We start from the raw sequence: 19760 nt of genomic DNA, 5'->3' as shown, positions 1-19760 counted from the left end.
AGACCCATATAATACTGACTCCACAAACACAGAGCTCTTATAGCAGTTTATTTATATAACTAAATATGAGGCCACAGTGACACCCAGTGGACATACTGCTACATGCAAATTGGAATTAACCCATTTTCATTTTTAACAGTGAAAAATTGCCAGGCTATATTTATCATTTTTAACTGTATTACATTTCAGTAATTTCACTAATATGTTTTTCTCCCATTCAAAATTAAACAAACATTATTGCTTGTTTTTCCTAATCCTACAATATACAGGGACCCTATCACAGTGAGTCTTGAAACCACCAACCCTCAATCTATCACCCTGCTTCTTTCTTATTCCCAATCAATTCTACGGGGCTCTCTGAAACCTTCATACTTTCATTTTTTAAATATTCTATATAGTCTTGCACCTCTGAATCATTAACAGTACAAACTTTGATTTCTCTTGCTAAAACTACTTGCTCTATAATATCCAATTTAAAGAATGTGGCCCTTTCTCTAACACTCAATACACACCAGAAAGAGAGAAGGGTCAATATTCTCCTAGCTCTCTTATTGCTGCTTCTAGGCTATACTCCTCCATCTGCATAAAATCCACTTCTCCTTGAGGGAATGCCATCCAGCTATGCTAGACTGTAATGTTCTATCAAACCCATTTCTTCCGCACTCCCCATAATCGATGAAGCCTTAAGCTCTAAGAACCTTCTCCCTTACCAACACAAATCTTGCCATTATCCTGGGCAATTTCAAGACACAATTTATATAATGTGCACACCTTGCCTAATCTTCCCGTAAACAAATACAATTACATTCATCTCAATATTCCATTCCCAGTGACCCCAACCTGGACCTTGGCATCACTCATACTTAATTCCATCTCAAACTAAACATCAATCTCTGGCAGTAAATACCTATCTCTTACCTATTCTTTAACCTTACCAAAGCATCCCATGACCCATCCCTCTACTTTTACTGAGTCTATCATTTCTTCCTGACCACATGCTCCTCTTCTCCACAGACTAGCAATCATCAATCATTTCACTGTCCTCTCATTAGCACCCTAAATTCCCATCCCCTCTTTATCCTTCACCCCACAGCTCCTTCAAACCTCCAATCTTCAAATCAGCTTCCACACAATTCACTTCTACTTCTTCATATGGGGAAAATCTGATGGTGAAAATGCAGAAGTGAAGAATTGGCTCAATTAAACCCATTCTGAGGCTCTCAAAACTACTAAAACTACTCATCAATTCTTTTATTTATTCTTGGTCAACTACAAACCCTCATCTCTTTTCAAATCTCTTGCCCAAATTCACTATTAGCAGATGAAGTTAACTCATATTATCAGTAAAAATAAAAGCCAACAGACTCCTTCAATTTCCTAACCCTCTCTTATATACCTTCACTAATTTCTACACATTTCCTCTTAAATGAAATGGTATGGCTTCACCTATTTAAAGCTTATCAGTCCAGCTGTGTTCTCTTATTCCCATTTTCTACTATCTTATAATGCTAATTATTCCTCTCCTTTGTATTTCAACCTCACTAGTAGTTCCTTACCATCAGCCTCAATATTAAAGGAAGAAAAGAAGAGAGAAAGAGGGGAAGGAGGTAGTAGAAGAGAAAAAAGACAAGAAATTCCCTCAATTCAGTCTTCTAATGTCTACATCTAACCTAAGGACTGGTATGCATTTAGTCTTTCTACTTTCTTTTATGTTATTCCTCAATGGACTATAATAGGCTTCTACTATTATACCTGTTCTAGAAAAAGTAAATGACATCCTAAAGGCCGAATGCAATAAATATTGGAATCCAACTCTCATACACAGCAACTGTACGATATAAGGAAGTGATCAATAAGTATTTTCTTAAACAAATAAGTAAAATAATTCAGATCTCCTGCACCCAAGTTTTCTGCCATCCAGACCAGTGCTCTTCCAGTAGGCTAGCATTTCATATAATCAAAGTGATAATTTAAAAAAAACTAAGGGGAGCCTGGGTGGCCCAGTCATTAAGCATCTGACTTTGGCTCAGATCATGATCTCACACACAGTTTGTGAGCTCGAGCCCCGCTTTGGGTGAGCCCCACTTCTCCCTCTCTCTCTCTCTCCCTCTCTGTCTCTCTCTCTCTCACTCTCCCTCTACCCCTCCTGGAATTCTTTCTCTCTGCCCCTTGCTCTTTCAAAAAAAATTTTTTAATTAATTTAAAAAATTAAAAGCTTGGGGCTCTTGGGTGGCTCAGTCAGCATCCGACTTCGGCTCAGGTCATGGTCTCACAGTTCGTGAGTTCAGGCCCCGCATCGGGCTCTGTGCTAACAAACAGCTCAGAGCCTGGAGCCTCCTTCGGATTCTGTGTGTGTGTGTGTCTCTCTCTCCCCCTCCCCTGCTCATGCTCTGCCGCTATATCTCAAAAATAAATAAATGTTAAAAAAAATTTTTTTTTAATTAAAAACTAAGTTTGCCACAGTGTGAAAAACATCAAGTCAAAAATTTGAAGTCTGATGTTCCCAATAACTACAGATTCTTTGACTGTCTTAATTTTATTTAATTGGGTTTATTTGCCAGGGGTAGTGGAGAATGAAATATTCCATTTATTAGTGTTATTCTCCTAGAAGTTATTCAACAAATTCTAAAATATGCATCTTTATCACCAAGGTAGTATTCTAGGCAAAAAATGTTTAACCTGAATCTAATCATGAAAAAATAATCAGACAAATCCAAATGGTAGGAAATCTACAGAAAAGTGGCATGGGATCTTAAAAAAGAGTCAATAACCTGAAGAAAAAAAAAAAAAAAAAAAAAAAAAAAAGCCAGGAGATGGTTGTGTAGTAAAGGAATAAAAAAAAAATAAAGACCAAACGTAATGTATGATCCTCGATTAGAGCTTAAATCTGAAAACCAAAAAGAAAAATATAGCCATAAATAATAGTTTGAGAAGAGGTAAATATATACGTATATTAGTATTTAATGTATATTTGATACTATCATATTTGACAATATTAAACTTTATTGGGAGTAATACTGGTATTATAGTTATGTAGGAGAATATACTTGTTTTTAGGAGACACATGCAAAAGAATTTGTGGGTGAAAGCATGATGTCTACAACATCAGATAAAAAAGCAGACAGATGGAGAGAGAGAAAATACACACAAATGTGGTACAATATTAATAACTGATGTATCTAGAAGAAAGGTAATTTGACATTCATGTACTATTCTTTCAAATTTTCTCAAAATTTGGAATTTTAAAAATTTAAGAATTTAAAATTTAAAAATTTTTAAATTTAAAAAAATTTAAAACTTTAAAAAGTTAAGAGAAAGAAGCAATACAATAAACATTACAAAAAGATCATAAAGACACACCTATAAGCTAAATGGGAGAAAAAAAACAAAAAATGTCAAAATAATGCTGTGTAAAACTATTACAAAATATTATAAAAGGAATAAGTCTATTTTTCTGATTTATAAAAGCTGCCCCCAAAAATGCAGGACTTGTTTACTTTTTTAAAGTTTTACTTTTTTAAAACTTCTAAAAAGGGTAAGAATAACCTAAAAAACTATCAATTTTCATTAAAGTAAAAAGCAAATGAAATTTAAACTGAATATTTTTTTTTAAATGTTAACATTTATTTATTTTTGAATGAGACAGAGACAGAGTGCAAGCTGAGGAGGGGCAGAGAGAAAGGGAGACACAGAAACTGAAGCAGGCTCCAGATGTGGGACTAGAATCACAGACTGCGAGATCATGACCTGAGCCGAAGTCAGTCGCTTAACCAACTGTGCGACCCAGATGTCCCTAAACTGAATATTTTAAAAAGTAATTCTTAGAGCATCTGACTTCAGCTCAGGTCATGATCTCAGTTTGTAGGGTCAGCCCCGTGTCGGGCTCTGTGCTGATAGCTCAGAGCCTGGAGCCTACTTTGGATTCTGTGTCTCCCTCTCTCTCTGCCCCTCCCCTGCTCGCACTCTGTCCCTCTCTGTCTCTCAAAAATGAATAAACATTAAAAAAAAATTTTTTTTAAGTAATTCTTAGAGAAAACTGGAATACATTACCAAAGAATATTATAAAATTGGACTCTTTGATTCTTTTCAATTTAACACTTAACTCTAATAATGAGAAGCAATTGGGAACAGTCTTTTCAACAAATGATGCTGGGACAACTGGATATCCAAATGCAAAAGAATAAAATTGTGATTTTTATCTGATTTCATATATAAAATTAAACTCAAAATGGGTCAAAGCCCTAAATATGAGAGCTGAAACTCTTAGAAAACAGGTGTACATCATTGTGACCGTGATTAAGGCAATGGTTTCTTTTTTTTTTTTTTTTTTTTTTTTTTTTTTTTGAGAGAGAGAGCAGGCACAAGTGAGCGAGGGGCAGAGAAAGAAATAGAGAAGTGGGGCTCACCCAGAGCTCATGTTTTACCCAAAGCAGGGCTCGTGCTCTCACCAAGCAGGGCACAAGCTCACCTGAAGCAGGGCTCGATGTGGGACTCAAACTCATGAACTACGAGTCAAATGCTTAACGACTGAGCCACCCAGGTGCCCTAAAGGCAATGGTTTCTTAAACACAATACCAAATGCACAAGCAACAAAGGTTAAGTTTGACTTCCACAAAATGTAAAACTTTGTGCTTTGAAAACAGTAGAAATTAAGTGAAAAGGCAACATGGCAAATAGGAGAAAATACTTACCAATCATACAAGGTAAGGGCCTAGAATCCAGAATATATAAAGAACTCTTAGAAATCAACAAAAGACAAATAACTTTAAAATGTGCAAAGGATCTGAACAGTCAATTCTCCAAAGAATATATACAGATGATCAATAAGGACATGAAAAGATGCTCAATATCATTAGTCATTAGAGAAATGCAAATCAAAACCACAAGACATCATTGTATGCCCATCAGGATGGCTATAATTTAAAACAAACATCAACAATAAAAACAGAAAGTAAGGGTCACTAAGAATGTAGAGAAACTGGAACCCTCATACATTGCTGGTAGGAATGGAAAATGGAAAATGACACAATACAATGTGAAAAATAGTTCAGGGGCGCCTGGGTGGCTCAGTCGGTTGAGTGTCTGACTTCGGCTCAGGTGATGATCTCACAGCTCATGAGTTCGAGCCCTGCGTTGGGCCCTGTGCTGACAACTCAGAGCTGGAGGCTGCTTCTGATTCTGTGTCTCCCTCTCTCTCTGCCCCTAACCCACTCACATTCTGTCTCTGTCTCTCTCAAAAATAAATAAACATTAAAAAAAAGAAAAGAAAAGAAAAATAGTTCAGTGGTTCCTCACGAGCTAAAGGTAGAATCGCCATATGATGCAGCAACTCTATTCCTAGGTAAATACCCAAGATAATTGAAAACATGTTGCCTGGAATTAGTCAACTACAATGCCTGAAGGAACAGGCCCTAAGACTGCCTCTCTTCCACAACTAACTAGTTTGGGCAGTTTCTAAAACCACTCTGAAGTTCAATAATTTGTCAAAATGACTCATAGAACTTACTGAAAGCTATTATAATCATGATTACAATTTGTTATAGAAAACGATTTACTACAGTTTATCATGTAAAAGTTATTATGCTTTATTACAGATTAAAATCAGGCAAAGGAAGAAATTCAGAGCAGAGCGGGGTTGGGGGGGTGGGGGGGAGTGCTTCCAAACACAAAGCCTCCAATGGTCCTTTCCCGTGAAGTCAGAATGCATTACCCTCCTGGCATCAGTGTGTGATAATGCACACAGAGTATTAATAACCAGGGAAGTTTACCCCAGCTTCAGTGTCCAGAGTTTTAACTGGAGATGCATTACATACGCATGACAGAGTGACTAATTGCCCAGGTGGTTGAACTCAGTCTCCAGGTCAACTAATACCATTGGGACTCAAAGCTCCTACCTTAAATGACACCAGACTGTCTCTAGTGTAGACAGTCCCTACCCTAAAACTGTTTATGTAACCAGTGTCCCAACTTCCCCACCCCCCAACTCAAGCACACTAAAATAAAAATAATCCTATCAGGTATAATACAGATTACCTCCCAGAAGCTGAAGACAAAGGTCAAACTTCTGTTTGGGCAAGGCCAAATTCTTTAATACACGTGTTCATGGAAAAGCTTATATACAAATGCTTATAGCACCATTACAGCCAAAAGCTGGAAATCATGCAAACATCACCAACTGCTGAACCTATAATATATTAAGGTATATATATATACACATATATATATATATATACCTCAATATACAGGGATATATATGGATGTATAGATATATCCATTCAATGGAATATTGTGCAGCCATTAAAAAGAATGAAATACTGATATATGCTAAAACATGGATGAAACATGAAAACAAATATCAAATGAAGCAAGCCAGACACAAAGGCCACATGTTATATGATTTCATTTACATGTAATGTCCCAAAAGGTAGGTTCATAGAGACAGAAGGAAGATTAATGGCTGCCAGTGTATGGGCAAAGAGGGGAACTGAGAAGAACAAGGATTCTTTTGGGAGTGATGGAAATATTCCAGAATAATATAAGGTAATAGTTGGACAACATTGTAAATGAATTAAACCACTAAACTGTACACTTTAAAGTGGAGAAAATGGTTAATTTTATCTCAGTTTTTAAAAACCTATATTAGCACCCTTCTCTCAAAGAGCACACAATCTAATGTTTATAATATAATAACAAAAGAAAAAAGAGATCACTCACCCTTGTAACTAAAATACAGAACAGACTGAAAGCATTAAAATTTGCTAAGAGGGTCCAACATGGCAACATAAGACTCTGAACTCACCTCCTCCCACATGCTAAATCTAGGCCTATATAGAGACAATTCCTCTGGAAGAAGACAGGGCTGATTACACAGCTTCTACACAACAAATGGTAAAGGGACCAACAGGAAAAAGTAGGAGAAATATGGATAAAACAGGAACCCCACTCCTGACTAGGTGACTAGAGGAGAGAAGGGTATTGATGAGAGGCCAGCACACTGACTCACCTGCTCCCAGGCATAGCAGTTTAAAAGGCAAATAGACTGTAAATGAAGGAAATACATTTACTCATACTAGAGCATTGAATAAATAGGTAATAAAACCACTGGAACTCTCACTGGGGTTAAGAGGCATTTTTACATTCTACATCCACCTTCATACCATAAACAAGACCAGGGTCCAGGTACTCTACCAACTTGCTAGGGCCACCCCAGCACACTCTAGACCTCTGGCCCACACCAGCTCCAGCTATCCCTCAAAGACAGCCCCCACACAGTACACAGGTCCCTAGCCATGTCAGCCCTAGCTCCAGCCATCCTGCCAAGTCAGCCCTGACATAACACCCTCCAGAACCCAATGGGCCTATGCCAAATCCAGCCATTCCACAAAGGCAGCCCAGCATAGCACATCCACATAGGACATACCCAGCCTACACCCACTCCAGCTCCACCATTTCCACAGAGGTAGCCACAGCACATGTCCCAGGACCTCCAAGCCATGCCCACTCCAGCTCTAGCCAGCCTGCCAAAGTCATCGGGCACACTGCCTACACAGCAGGCAGTCCTACACAAGGCCACTCCTTCAATACCAAGAAAGTTAGCTCTTTTAGCTAATTCATACAAACACACACAGAAAGTCAAACAAAATGAGACAGAGAAATACATTCCAAACACCAGAAAAAAAGAAAAACCTAAAGAAAAGAAGACAAGTAATTTACCTGATAAAGAGTTCAAAGTAATGGTCATAAAGATGCTCACCAAATACAGGAGAAAAATGGAAGAACACAGTGAGAACTTCAACAAAGAGAAAGAAAATATTAAAAAAGAACCAATCAGAGCTGAGGAATAACTGAAATGAAAAATACACTAAAAAGAACCAAAAGCAAATTACATAAGAGAGAAGGATGAATCAGCAATCTGGAAGAGAGAACAGTTGAAATTATACAATGAGAAAGGCAAAGAAGATTTTTTTAAGGAGGATAGTTTTAAGGGCCCTCTGGAACAAGCATACAACATTCTCATTATATGGGTCCCAGAAGGAAAAGAGAGAGGAAAACTGCCAGAAAATTTGAAGAAATAATGCCTGAAAACTTCCCTAACTTGGGAAAGGAAATACATACCAAATGCAGAAAACATAAAGAGCCCCTAATAAAATGGGCCCAAAGAGCTCCAACAAGACATATTATAAATAATAAAATAGCAAAAGTTAATGAATGTTGAAAGCAGCAATAAAAAAACCAATAGTAATAAATGAGGAAAACTACGTAAGATGATCAGCTCATTTTATTTTTACTTTAGAGAGAGAAAGAAAGAGAGAGCACACACACAAGCTGGGGAGAGGGACTGAGAGAAAGAGAGAATCTCGAGCAGGCTCCATGCTCTGTACAGAGCCTGATGCAGGGATAGATCCCATGGCCCTGGGATCACGACCTGAGCAAAAATCAAGAATCAGACACTACACTAAACCAAATGAACCACCCAGGCACCCTGATCATCTCATTTTTCAGCAAAAACTTTGCAAGCCAGAGGGAGTACCAGGATATATTTAAAGTGCTGAAAAGGTAAAACTTACAACCAAAAATACCCAGCAAGGCTGTCATTCAGAATTGAAAGAGAGATAAAGGGTTTCCCAGACAAGCAAAAACTAAAGGAATTCATCCTAAACCAGCCTTACAAGAAATGTTAAAAGATCTTCTTCAAGCAGAAAATAAAGTACCATGACTAAAAATAGGGAAATATATGAAAGAAAAAAATCTCACTCATAAAGGCAAAAACTATAGTAAAGGCAGCAGTAGATGAACCAATTAAAAAGCTAGTTTTAGGATAAAGACAAAAAAAGTAAACTTGGGCACCTGGGTGGCTCAGTCGATTAAGCACCCGATTAAGCATCCGATTTTGGCTCAGGTCATGATCTCACAGTTCGTGAGTTTGAGCCCTGCATAGGGCTCTCTGCTATCAGTGCAAACCCTGCTTCAGATCCTCTTTCTCCCTCTCTCTCTGCCCCTCCCCAACTTGCACATGCACATGTATGCACACATACTCTCCTTCTCTCAAAAATAAACATTTTTGGGGGCGCCTGGGTGGCTCGGTCGGTTGAGCGGCCGACTTCGGCTCAGGTCATGATCTCACGGTCCGTGGGTTCGAGCCCCACGTCGGGCTCTGTGCTGACAGCTCGGAGCCTGGAGCCTGTTTCGGATTCTGTGTCTCCCTCTCTCTGACCCTCCCCCATTCATGCTCTGTCTCTCTCTGTCTCAAAAATAAATAAACGTTAAAAAAATTTTTTTAAAAATAAAAATAAACATTTTTTAAAAACTTAAACTCAACTATAGCTACAATAAGTAGTTAAGGGATACAAAATTTAAAAAGATGTAAAATATGATGTCAAAAACAGAAACAACAGATATACAAAACATAAAGACAAAAGAACCCAAACATAACTCTAAAGAAAACCATAAAATCACAAGGGAAGAGACCAAAGGAAGGACAAAGAAACACAGAAGAACTAAAAAAACAACCAAAAAACAATTAAGATGTCAGTAAATACATACCAATCAATAATTACTTTAAATAAAATGGACTAAAATGTTCCAGTCAAAAGACATAGGGAAGCTTAATGGCTAAAAAAATAAGATCCATCTATATGCTGTCTGGAAGAAACTCACTTCACATCTAAAGTCACATATAGACTAAAAACATAAAGTGATGGAAAAAGGTACTCTATGCAAATAAAACCAAAATGAAGGCTGAAGTACCAATACTCATATCAGACAAAATAAACTTTACAACAAAAGATAAAGAAGAGCATTACATAATGACAAAGGAGCCAATCCAAGAAGATGATACAACAGTTACAAATATTTATAAGCCCAACACAGTAGCATCTAAATATTTAAAGCAAGTATTAAAAGACCTAAAGGAAGAAATTGACGTTAATACAATAATAATAGGGGACTTCAATACCCCACTTACATCAATGGATACATCATCCAGATAGAAAATCAATAAGGAAATATTGCCCTTAAACAACACACTACACCAGATGGATGTAATAAATATATACAGCACAATTCACCCCAAAACTGCAGAATGCACATTTTTTTTTAATGGCACATGGAACATTCTTTAGAACAGATCATGTGGTAGGCCACAAAACAAGTCTCAATAAGTTTAAAAAGACATGGAGCATCTTTTCCAACCACAATAGTATGAAACTAGAAATCATTTATAAGACGAAAACTAAAAGAAAACCATAAACATGTGGAGACTGTTACTGAACAACTGTTCAGTAAAACAGTAAAAACTGTTACTGAACAACCAATGAGTAAACAAACAAATCAAAGAGGAAATCAAAAAATACTTTGAGACAAATGAAAATAGAAACACACAGGGTGCCTGGGTGGCTTAGTTAAGTGTCCAACTCTTGATTTCAGCTCAGGTCATGATCTCAGGGTCATGGAATTGGGCCCATCTGCTTAAGATTCTCTTTCTCTCCCTCTGCCCCCTCCCCCAATTGCACTCTCTCTCCAAAATTAAAAAAAGAAATAGAAAAGAAAAGAAAGGAAAGGAGAGGAGAGGAGAGGAGAGGAGAGGAGAGGAGAGGAGAGGAGAGGAGAGGAAAAGAAAATGGAAACACTTTTCCATCTTTTTGCAACTTTCCAAAATTGCAGCAAAAGCAGTCCTAAGAGAGACGTTCATAGTGATACAAACCTACCTAAGGAAACAAGAAAAATCCCTGAGGTTTAGCTGTAGGGTACTTGGGTGTTTGGGAAGGAAGAATTTTTAAGTTTACAAGTCTAATAATTAGGAAACCAAATTACTATACTTATTGATAACTGAGAATTCTGTAATTTGGAGTAAACATGTACTAAAATGAAAAGGGGCTTTCAGTTGAGGCTAGGGAGAATAAACTGTTTTCCCAAAAGGACACTGTGACAGCTGTGTGTCAGACCTCTTGAAGCTGGCATGTGGAGGCATAAATGAGGTTTCTTGCTTTCCAGAAAGGAAGGGAAGTTGTGGATAGTCTGTATGGTTGGCCTGCTGGGTAGTGACACTCAGGCTGGTCCCAGGCCACGAGCAACAGCTGACATGAGATGTAGAAAGAAGGAGCAATAAAGCAGCTTGTAGCAGAAAAAAGAAAAAGAAGAAAGAAGAAAAATCCCAAATAAACAATATAACCTAAACTAGAAAAATAAGAACAAAGCCTAAAGTTAGTAGAAAAAAGGAAATAACAAAGTTTAGAGTGGAAATAAAAAAAAAAAAAAAAAAGATTATAGTGGCATAACTGAAATAGAAACTAAAGAAGAAGAAGAAGAACAAGAAGAAGAAGAAGAACAAGAACAAGAACAAGAAGAAGGGGAGCAGGAGGAGGAGGAGGAAGAAATCAATGAAACTAAAATCTGGTTCTTTAAAAAGTTAAAATTGAAAAACCCTAGTCAGACTCATCAAGAAAAAAGAAAGGGCTCACATGAATAAAATCAAAAATGAAAGAGAAGTTACAACTGAAACCACAGAAATACGTAGGAGACTATGTATCACAGAAGAGTACTAAAAAAAATTATGTGCCAACAAAATGGAAAACATTGAAGAAATGCATAAGTTCCTGGAAACACACAACCTTACAAGACTGAATCACAGAGAAATAGAACATCCGAATATACCAATTACAAGTAATGAAATTGGATCAGTAATTTAAAAATTCCCAGAAAACAAAAGTCCAAGACCACATTGCTTCATATATGATATCTACTAAACATTTAAAGAGGAGTTAGTAACTATTCTTCTCAAATTATTCCAAAAAATTGAAGAGGAAGAAATTCTTCTAAACTCATTTTACAAGGCCAGCAGAACACCAATACCAGAATCAGACAAAGATACCACTAAAAAAGAAAATTACAGGCCAATATCCCCAATAAACACAGATGCAAAAATCCTCTTCAAAATATTAGTAAATCAAAATCAACATGTTAAAAGGATCATACACAATGACCCAGTGGAATTTACCAATATAATGTACCACATTAACAAAATTAAAGATAAAATATGATCACCTCAATAGATGCAAAAAAAGCATTGACATATACAACATCCATTTATGATAAAAACCCTAAAAAAGTGGATACAGAAAGAACACACCAAGTATAATAAAGGCCATATGTGATAAACCCTCAGGGAAAATCATACTGAGTGGTGAAAAGCTGAAAGCATTTCCTCCAAGATTAGGAGCAAGACAAGGATACCCATTCTCACCACTTATTCAGCATAGTATTGGCAATCCTAGCCACATCAATTAGGTAAGAAAAAAAAAATTAAAGGCATCCAAATTGAAAAAGAATAAGTAGAACTATCACTACTTGCAGATGACATAATAATCATCTAGAGAAAACCATAAGGCTCCACTGAAAAACTATTAAAACTAATAAAATAATTCAGGAAAATCACACAATACCAAATGAACATACAGAAATCTAACCCATTGCATTTATGTACACTAATAATGAGCTATCAGAAAGAGAAGTTAAGAAAACAATCCCATTTACAATTGCACCAAAAAGAATAAAATACCTAGGAAAAAATTTAACCAAAGAAGTGAAAGACCTGTACTCTTGAAAAGTGTAAGACATAGATGGAAAAAACTGAAGACAAGACAAATAAATGGAAATATACACTGTGCTCACGGACTCGAAGAATTAGTATCATGAGAATGTCCATACTACACAAAGCAATCTACAGATTTAACGCAACCCCTATCAAAATACCAATGGCATTTTTAACAACTAGAACAAAGAATCCTAAAATTTGTATGGAACTACAAAAACCCTAAATAGCAAAAGTGGTCTTAAGAACAAAGCAGGAAGATCGTACTGATTTCAAAGTATATTAAATGTATGATAATGGTACAAAGAAACACACGTACATCAACAAAACAGAATAGAGAGCCCAAAAATGAGCCCACACATGTACAATCACCATTTAGCAACTACCTTAAAAATAAGTGATTTGGGCAAGACTCATCAATGGATGCTGTATTACTTTTTTATTGCTACTTTCAAAAATGTCAATTGCCAGGATGCCTGGATAGCTCACTTGGGTTAAGCATCAAACTTCAGCTCAGGTCATGGTCTCACGGTTCATGAGTTCCAGTCTCAAATCAGGCTCTGTGCTGACAGCTCAGAGCCTGGAGCCTGCTTCAGATTCTGTGTCTCCCTCTCTTTCTGTCTCTCCCCTGCTCATGCTCTGTCTCTCTCTCAAAAATAAACATAAAAAATAAAAAAAAATTTTAAATGTCAATTTCCTGAAACACCTGAGAAAAGTTCCTGAGAAAAGACTCAGGAACTTCCAAATTAAAGGATACTAAAGAGACATGACAATTGAATATAAGGCATGATCCAGGATTTTATTTTGCCAAAAATTTCCGAGATAACTGATAACCTGAATAAGGTCTATATATGAGATACTAGTGCTATATCAGTAACAGTACTATATCAATGTTAATTACCTATTTTGACAATTGCATTATGATTACATGTGAGAATTTCTTTGTTTTTAGGAAATATAGAATGAAATATTTCAGAGTAACTTACTTTTTCTCTTAAATAATTTATTTTCAAATGGCTTAGAAAAAATTATGTATAGATATCTACATACAAACACACACATAGAGGATACAAGAATACTCTGTATGATTCTTGCAACTTTAAGAGAAAAATATCCCAGCTCATAAACAAAAAACGACAAGAAAACTGGAGATAATTGTGGAGATAAAGAAATTTCACATGAAGTTGAAGTCAAGGTAATAGGAAGTGTTCAAGTCTAGACCTGAACATTCAGAGGAAATATAACTGAAGATATTCACTAGTATAAGAGAGGAAAACTTAAAGTTTAAAAAAAAAACTATTAAAAGGAAATGTCCTCGAGGCACCTGGGTGGCTCAGTCCGTTAAGCAGACTCTTCAGTTTGGCTCAGGTGGTGCCTTACAGTTTGTGAGATGGAGCCCTGCACTGGGCTCTGTGCTGACAGCATGGAGCCTGCTCAGGATTCTCTCTCCTTGTCTCTCTCTCTCTCTCTCTGCTCCTCCCCCCCGCTCAAAATAAATAAAAAAAAGAAAAAGGAGAGGCACTTGGCTGGCTCAGTCGGTTACACGTTCAACTTCGGCTCAGGTCATGATCTCGTGGTCTGTGAGTTCAAGCCCTTCATGGGGACCTGTGCTGACCACTCAGAGCTTGGAGCCTGCTTCAGATTCTGTCTCCCTCTCTCTCTGCCGCTCCCCCTCCCTCTCTCAAAAATAAACATTAAAAAAAAAAAAGGAAATGTCCTCTTAGTAATTAAACTGATTACTCTAAGAGATGACATACAAAAAAGCTGACAAAGTAAAAAAGTTAAAGATAGGGTAGACAAATTCATTCATAGCAGCTACTGAGGAAAACTATACAAGCATACCTCAGAGATACTGCAGGTTCAGTTCCAGACCACCACAACAAAGCTAATATCACTTTAAAAAAGTGAGTCAAATTAATTTTGGGTTATGCTTATACTACACTCATCAACTAAGTATGCAACAGCAATATTTCTTAAAAAACAACATACATATTTCATTGCTAAAAAATGTAACCATCATCTGAGTTTTCAGTGAGTTAATCACTGATCACAGATCACCATAACAAATATAATGAAGAAGTCTGAGATATGGCAAAATGTGACAGAGAGACACAAAATGAGCAAATACTATTGGAAAAATGATGCCAAAGACTTGCTGAATGCAGGGTTGCCAAAAACCTACAATTTAAAAAAAAAAAAAAAAAAGGCAATAACTGCAAAGCACAACAAAGTGAAGCACAATAAAACAAGGTATGCCCATATTTTGGTACATATTTCCAAAGTTAAAAATTTGATATCAAAGAAGGCAAAAATGTTGCCATTTGGTGTTATAGAAATATCCATGAACTAGTTCAGTCAGTAACCTCAGTCATTAATAAGTATATCACTTGTGACACTTTTATTTTACCTATACATAGTTCTAATCCAAGAGAATTACCTATTTAGGGAAATTAAAAATTTAAGTGAAAAGGGGCACTTGGGTGGCTCAGTTGGTTAAGCATCTGACTCTTGATTTTGGCTCAAGCCCTGAGTTGAGCCACCACACTGGGCCTGGAGCCTGCATAAGATTCTCTCTCTCCCTCTCCCTCTGTCCCTCCCAGGCTCACGTGTGCTCTCTAAATAAATACATACAAACATATGTACATAGACACATAAATATTTTTAAAAATAAACAAAATTTAAATGAAAATATTTTAGTAGTTTCAGACAAACTTTATCTCAAAATAATGCTTTTGGCATATGTAACTAGAATTTACAAAGGACAATATCTTTTAGAAACCACATCTAATAGGTTAATTTGTTTATTCTTACCTGTTACTCCTTTTAACTGATTTGTTCTGCCATGGTGGATCTATCACAATTACATCATATGTTTTCCTACCTGAAAACAAACACACAAGGTATTTCAGAAAGTACGTTCCATAGATGATCACTTTAAAAACTAAAGTGCAATGGGGCGCCTGGGTGGCTCAGTCAGTTAAGTGTCTGACTTCAGCTCAGGTCATGATCTCACGTTCCGTGAGTTTGAGCCACCCCGCGTCAGGCTCTGTGCTGACAGTTTGGAGCCTGGAACTTGCTTCAGATCCTGTGTCTCCCTCTCTCTCTGCCCCTCCCCCACTCACACTCTGTGTGTGTCTCTCTCTCTCAAAAATAAACATTAAAAAATAAATAAATAAAAATTAAAAGTGCATTTACTACAGATACAAATATAATGGAATGCAACAAAAGGATTTGTAGCATTTATTCAAATAGAATAATTTAACCTAGAAAAATTAAATTTCCCTTATAATTTAGTACAGCTAGAATTTTAACATAATTTCACCTATTGCTATTTATTCAAAGACTACCTGAAAATAACTACAGCTCACTTAGTTAGATACCAATCATCTGTAAATGCCCTATAAATCTTTGTAGCCATGTTAATATGGTCCTTTCAAATGTAGGAGGGGTTAGTTTTTTGGGGTTTTTTGGGTTTTTTGCTTTACTTTTTTTAAACTTTCTTTTGAAATAATTTATCTTAAACCTGATATGCCCACCATAATATAACTTCCCCAATTGTCTACAATTGCCTTTTTCTGGCCCAGGATCCAAACCAGGATCACACATTGCATCTAGTTGCCATGTGTCCTCAATCTCTTCCACTCTGGAAAAGTTCCTGTCTTTTTTTGTCATTTATTACCGACATTTTGAAGGCTACTGGCCAGTTATCTTATAGAATGTCTCCTAATTTGGGTTTGGTACTTCCTCATGATTAAATTTAGTTATTAATTTTTGGCAAGAGTATTACCAAAGTAATCAGGAAATAAGAGATGTCAAAATGTCTCATTATTGGTGATACTAACTTTAACCACTTGGTTAAAGTGCTGTCTACCAAGTTTCTCCAGTTTTCCCTTTGTAATTAATAAATATCATGTAAGGAGATATTTTCAGACCGTGCAAATATCCCATGTCTTATCTTTTCACCTACCACTTTGACATCCAATTACTATGGTGTTTGCCAGATAGAAACTTTCTAGTTCTATCAGTCTACCCACATTTATTAATTGGAATTTTACTGTAAGGAAGAGCTGTCCTTTTATAAACATAGCTTTTAAAAACATAGCTATATTTTGGTAAATCTAGAATTTCATACATAATCAAAACAGTGCAAATTAAAATGAGGAAGTAACAGTTTTCAAACTATTAGAGTGACAAATATCAAAAAGAATGGAAAACAGCATTCAAACATAGCATAATTTCCCATTAATTTATTATCCTGTCATCTACCCTGAAGAATCTGTGACATGAATAACCACTCATATGTAACATGGCTTGATAGCAATTAAAAGAAGCTTTTCCTCAATGAACTATGTCAATTAATACCTTAAAATGTTGCTATTAAATGCCCAAATAACAATAAATAGCAAATTTAAATATTTCTTTCCTACCTCATCTCTTAGATTGTAATAGTAACAATTTATTAAATACATATAAGTCCCTGACATAAGCAATTGATGCAGATTAATTCACTTAATCCTCAAAATGACTTTCAGAAGTAGGTTATTATCATACCCATTTTATAAACTAGGAAACCAAGGCTCTTTTTATTAGCCCAAAGACTAACAGTTAAGCTTCAGAATCTAAATCCAAATTCAGCTGTGGACTTCAATCTTTAAATTGTGTTAACATTATACAGGAAGATATTTCAAGAAATTTTAGACAATAAATGTGAACATTAGCTTAATATGTAACCCTAAAAGGTTAGGGTGTAAATATTCATATCTGAAGTGTTTCTAATTTGCTATAAAGAAAAGTTAAATAAAATTGTTTAGGGGTGCCTAGGTGGCTCAGTTGGTTAAGCACCTGACTTCAGCTCTGGTCATGATCTCATGGTTTGTAGGCTCAAGCCCACGTTGGTCTCTGTGCTGACAGCTCAGAGCCTGGAGCCTGCTTTGGATTCTGTGTCTCCCTCTCTCTGTGACCCTCTCCTACCCACACTCTCTCTCCAAAAAAAATTTTTTAATTTTTTTTTTTAATTTTAAATAAAATTGTTTGGCCAAAACCAAATGTATCCTGAATTCCAAAGTACAGAGCAGCAACTGTGTTTGCTCTCATGGGGACTAACTACTTTTTGATGCTTTGTTCATAATTCTTATTTTTTAATTTTTTTTTAATTTTTTAAACCCAAACTCAGCACTTTTAAAATTTTTAAACAAAAATTACACAGAGAAAATGAAGTGTTTACCCTATCCTCATAAAATGTTGACCCTCATTCAGCATTCAGACTAGCTCTTGACTTTTAATGCCACAGAAAAATTGTATTTTTCTAATAGCATAATTACTTACAGTTCAGAAGTGGATGCATGCAAGAAATGTCAGACAAAAGAAAACTGCTTTTTGGTGGCACCAGGTATTTCTGTCCCATTAACGTAATAATTTTTGTAAAGCTAGAGTTGTTTTCAACAATCCGTGAAAATAAATCCTGTTCTGTAACAGACATATCCTCTTCCGTCAATTGTAATGCCTGCAGTTCCATTTCATTCAGAGAAGGCAAATGCTTTGCCATTGCACATAATTCTGACAAATTGCAGGTATCAAGTGGTAAAGTAATGGGCTCACTACACTTGTTCCATTTTTCAGAAAGTGGATGAAGAAAGCCACTCTTGAGACCTTCTTGGATTAACTCCGAAGAGCCATCCAAAATCAGTCCCCTGATCTGTAAGAAAAATTTGTTACAGTATATTAAAGTCATTAACATTAAAACAATTACCTAAATAATGAAATTCCTACTATGTTTTGAGTATTTGAACTTATGGATGAAATCAATATTTTTAAAGCTTACACTAAAATAATTTTAACATACAATGTAAAAATAAAACTATGTGAGTATACCTTTGAAGTACTGTTTCTTAAAAGTGGAATGAAACAAACCTCATAAATTCACTTACAGTTAAATAACTAAATAATGCACATAAAAAAACACATTCTTAAAAATGTATTAAAACGAAGGGTGCCTGGGTGGCTCAGTCAAGCATCCAACTCTTGATTTCAGCTCAGGTCATGACCCTCAGGGTCATGGGATTGAGCCCCAGGTTGGGCTCTGGCTGAGCATAGAGCCAATCAAAATTATCTCTATTCCTCTGCCCTTCCCTACTCACCCCCCCCCTTCTCTCTCTCTCTCTCTCCAAAAAAAAAAAAAAAAAAAAAAAAAAGGTATTAAGATGAATTTGAAAAAAAACAAAACAAGGGTGAATTTAATAACATGCATGTTTCCAAAAGAAAGCAGAATTTCTAATCTGTAAAGCAAGCTAAGTTTAAATCACATATAATATTGTTTCTTTAGTGATCCACTTTTAAAATAAACATACCTTTTAACTCTAATATAGTACTTAAATTGTAAAGAAAAAAGCAACTGTTGGGGCACCTGGGTGGCTCAGTCGGTTCAGTGTCCGACTTCAGCTCAGGTCATGATCTCGCAGTTTCTGAGTTCAAGGCCCGCACTGAGCTCTGTGCTGACAGCTTGGAGCCTGGAGCCTGCTTTGGATTCTGTGTCTCCTTCTCTCTCTGTCCCTCCCCCCACTCACACTCTGTCTCTCTCTCAAGAAATAAACATTAAAAAAAATTTTTTTAATAAAAAAAAAAAAAGAAACTGTTAAATGAACATAAAAACACAGTTCTGTGAAAATATAACTACAATAATTATAAAATTGAAATCTAAGTTCCACTTCTGGACAAGATGGAGTACCAGAAGTCAGATTTCACTTTTCATCTGAAATTACTTTTTACAAATGTATAAAATGTGTAATTTATTAAAAAGGCTTTCAGACCTTAGATGGATGTCAAGTAATGAAGAACAGTGGTCCCTAAAAAAAAGGAGAAACAAAATGATTTCTCCAGCTTACTACCTTGAGAGTTTCCAGCCAGCAGCACAGAGAAGGAGACCCATTCAGAGTCCATGAGTTGACCTGGGAAGATGGGGCTGGAAAGGTCTGGAAAGGTCAAAGCAGCTAGAATTTGCCAGGCAGGATACCAAAGAGGAGACTACAAAGAGAGTTCTTATAAGCTGCAGAAGGGTCCACTTAAGTCTACCCAAGGCCAGGGAAAGAAATAGATGCGAAATGATCATAGGAAACAATACACAGAGCTCATAGAGAGGTGGGAACAATGCTCCCAACAGCCAGAATGGAAAATC

At 36.2% G+C, this 19760-nt stretch overlaps 1 protein-coding gene across 4 annotated transcripts in view; it reads right to left on the bottom strand.

The window, feature by feature from the left end:
- The window catches only part of METTL4 (methyltransferase 4, N6-adenosine), a 249810-nt gene that overhangs the window by 209127 nt on the left and 20923 nt on the right, over window positions 1-19760 (bottom strand). For all 4 annotated transcript variants that reach the window (XM_042911363.1, XM_042911360.1, XM_042911361.1 and 1 more), the window contains 2 exons: window positions 17915-18284; window positions 15401-15470 (listed from right to left, as the gene is read on the bottom strand). In XM_042911363.1, the coding sequence (XP_042767297.1) occupies window positions 15401-15470; window positions 17915-18284 (440 nt within the window). The remainder of the gene's footprint in view (window positions 1-15400; window positions 15471-17914; window positions 18285-19760) is intronic.

Source organism: Panthera leo, chromosome D3 (genome assembly GCF_018350215.1).
Source record: "Panthera leo isolate Ple1 chromosome D3, P.leo_Ple1_pat1.1, whole genome shotgun sequence".
In the NCBI taxonomy this organism is placed as follows: domain Eukaryota; kingdom Metazoa; phylum Chordata; class Mammalia; order Carnivora; family Felidae; genus Panthera; species Panthera leo.
This window is presented reverse-complemented; position numbering and strand designations above follow the sequence as displayed.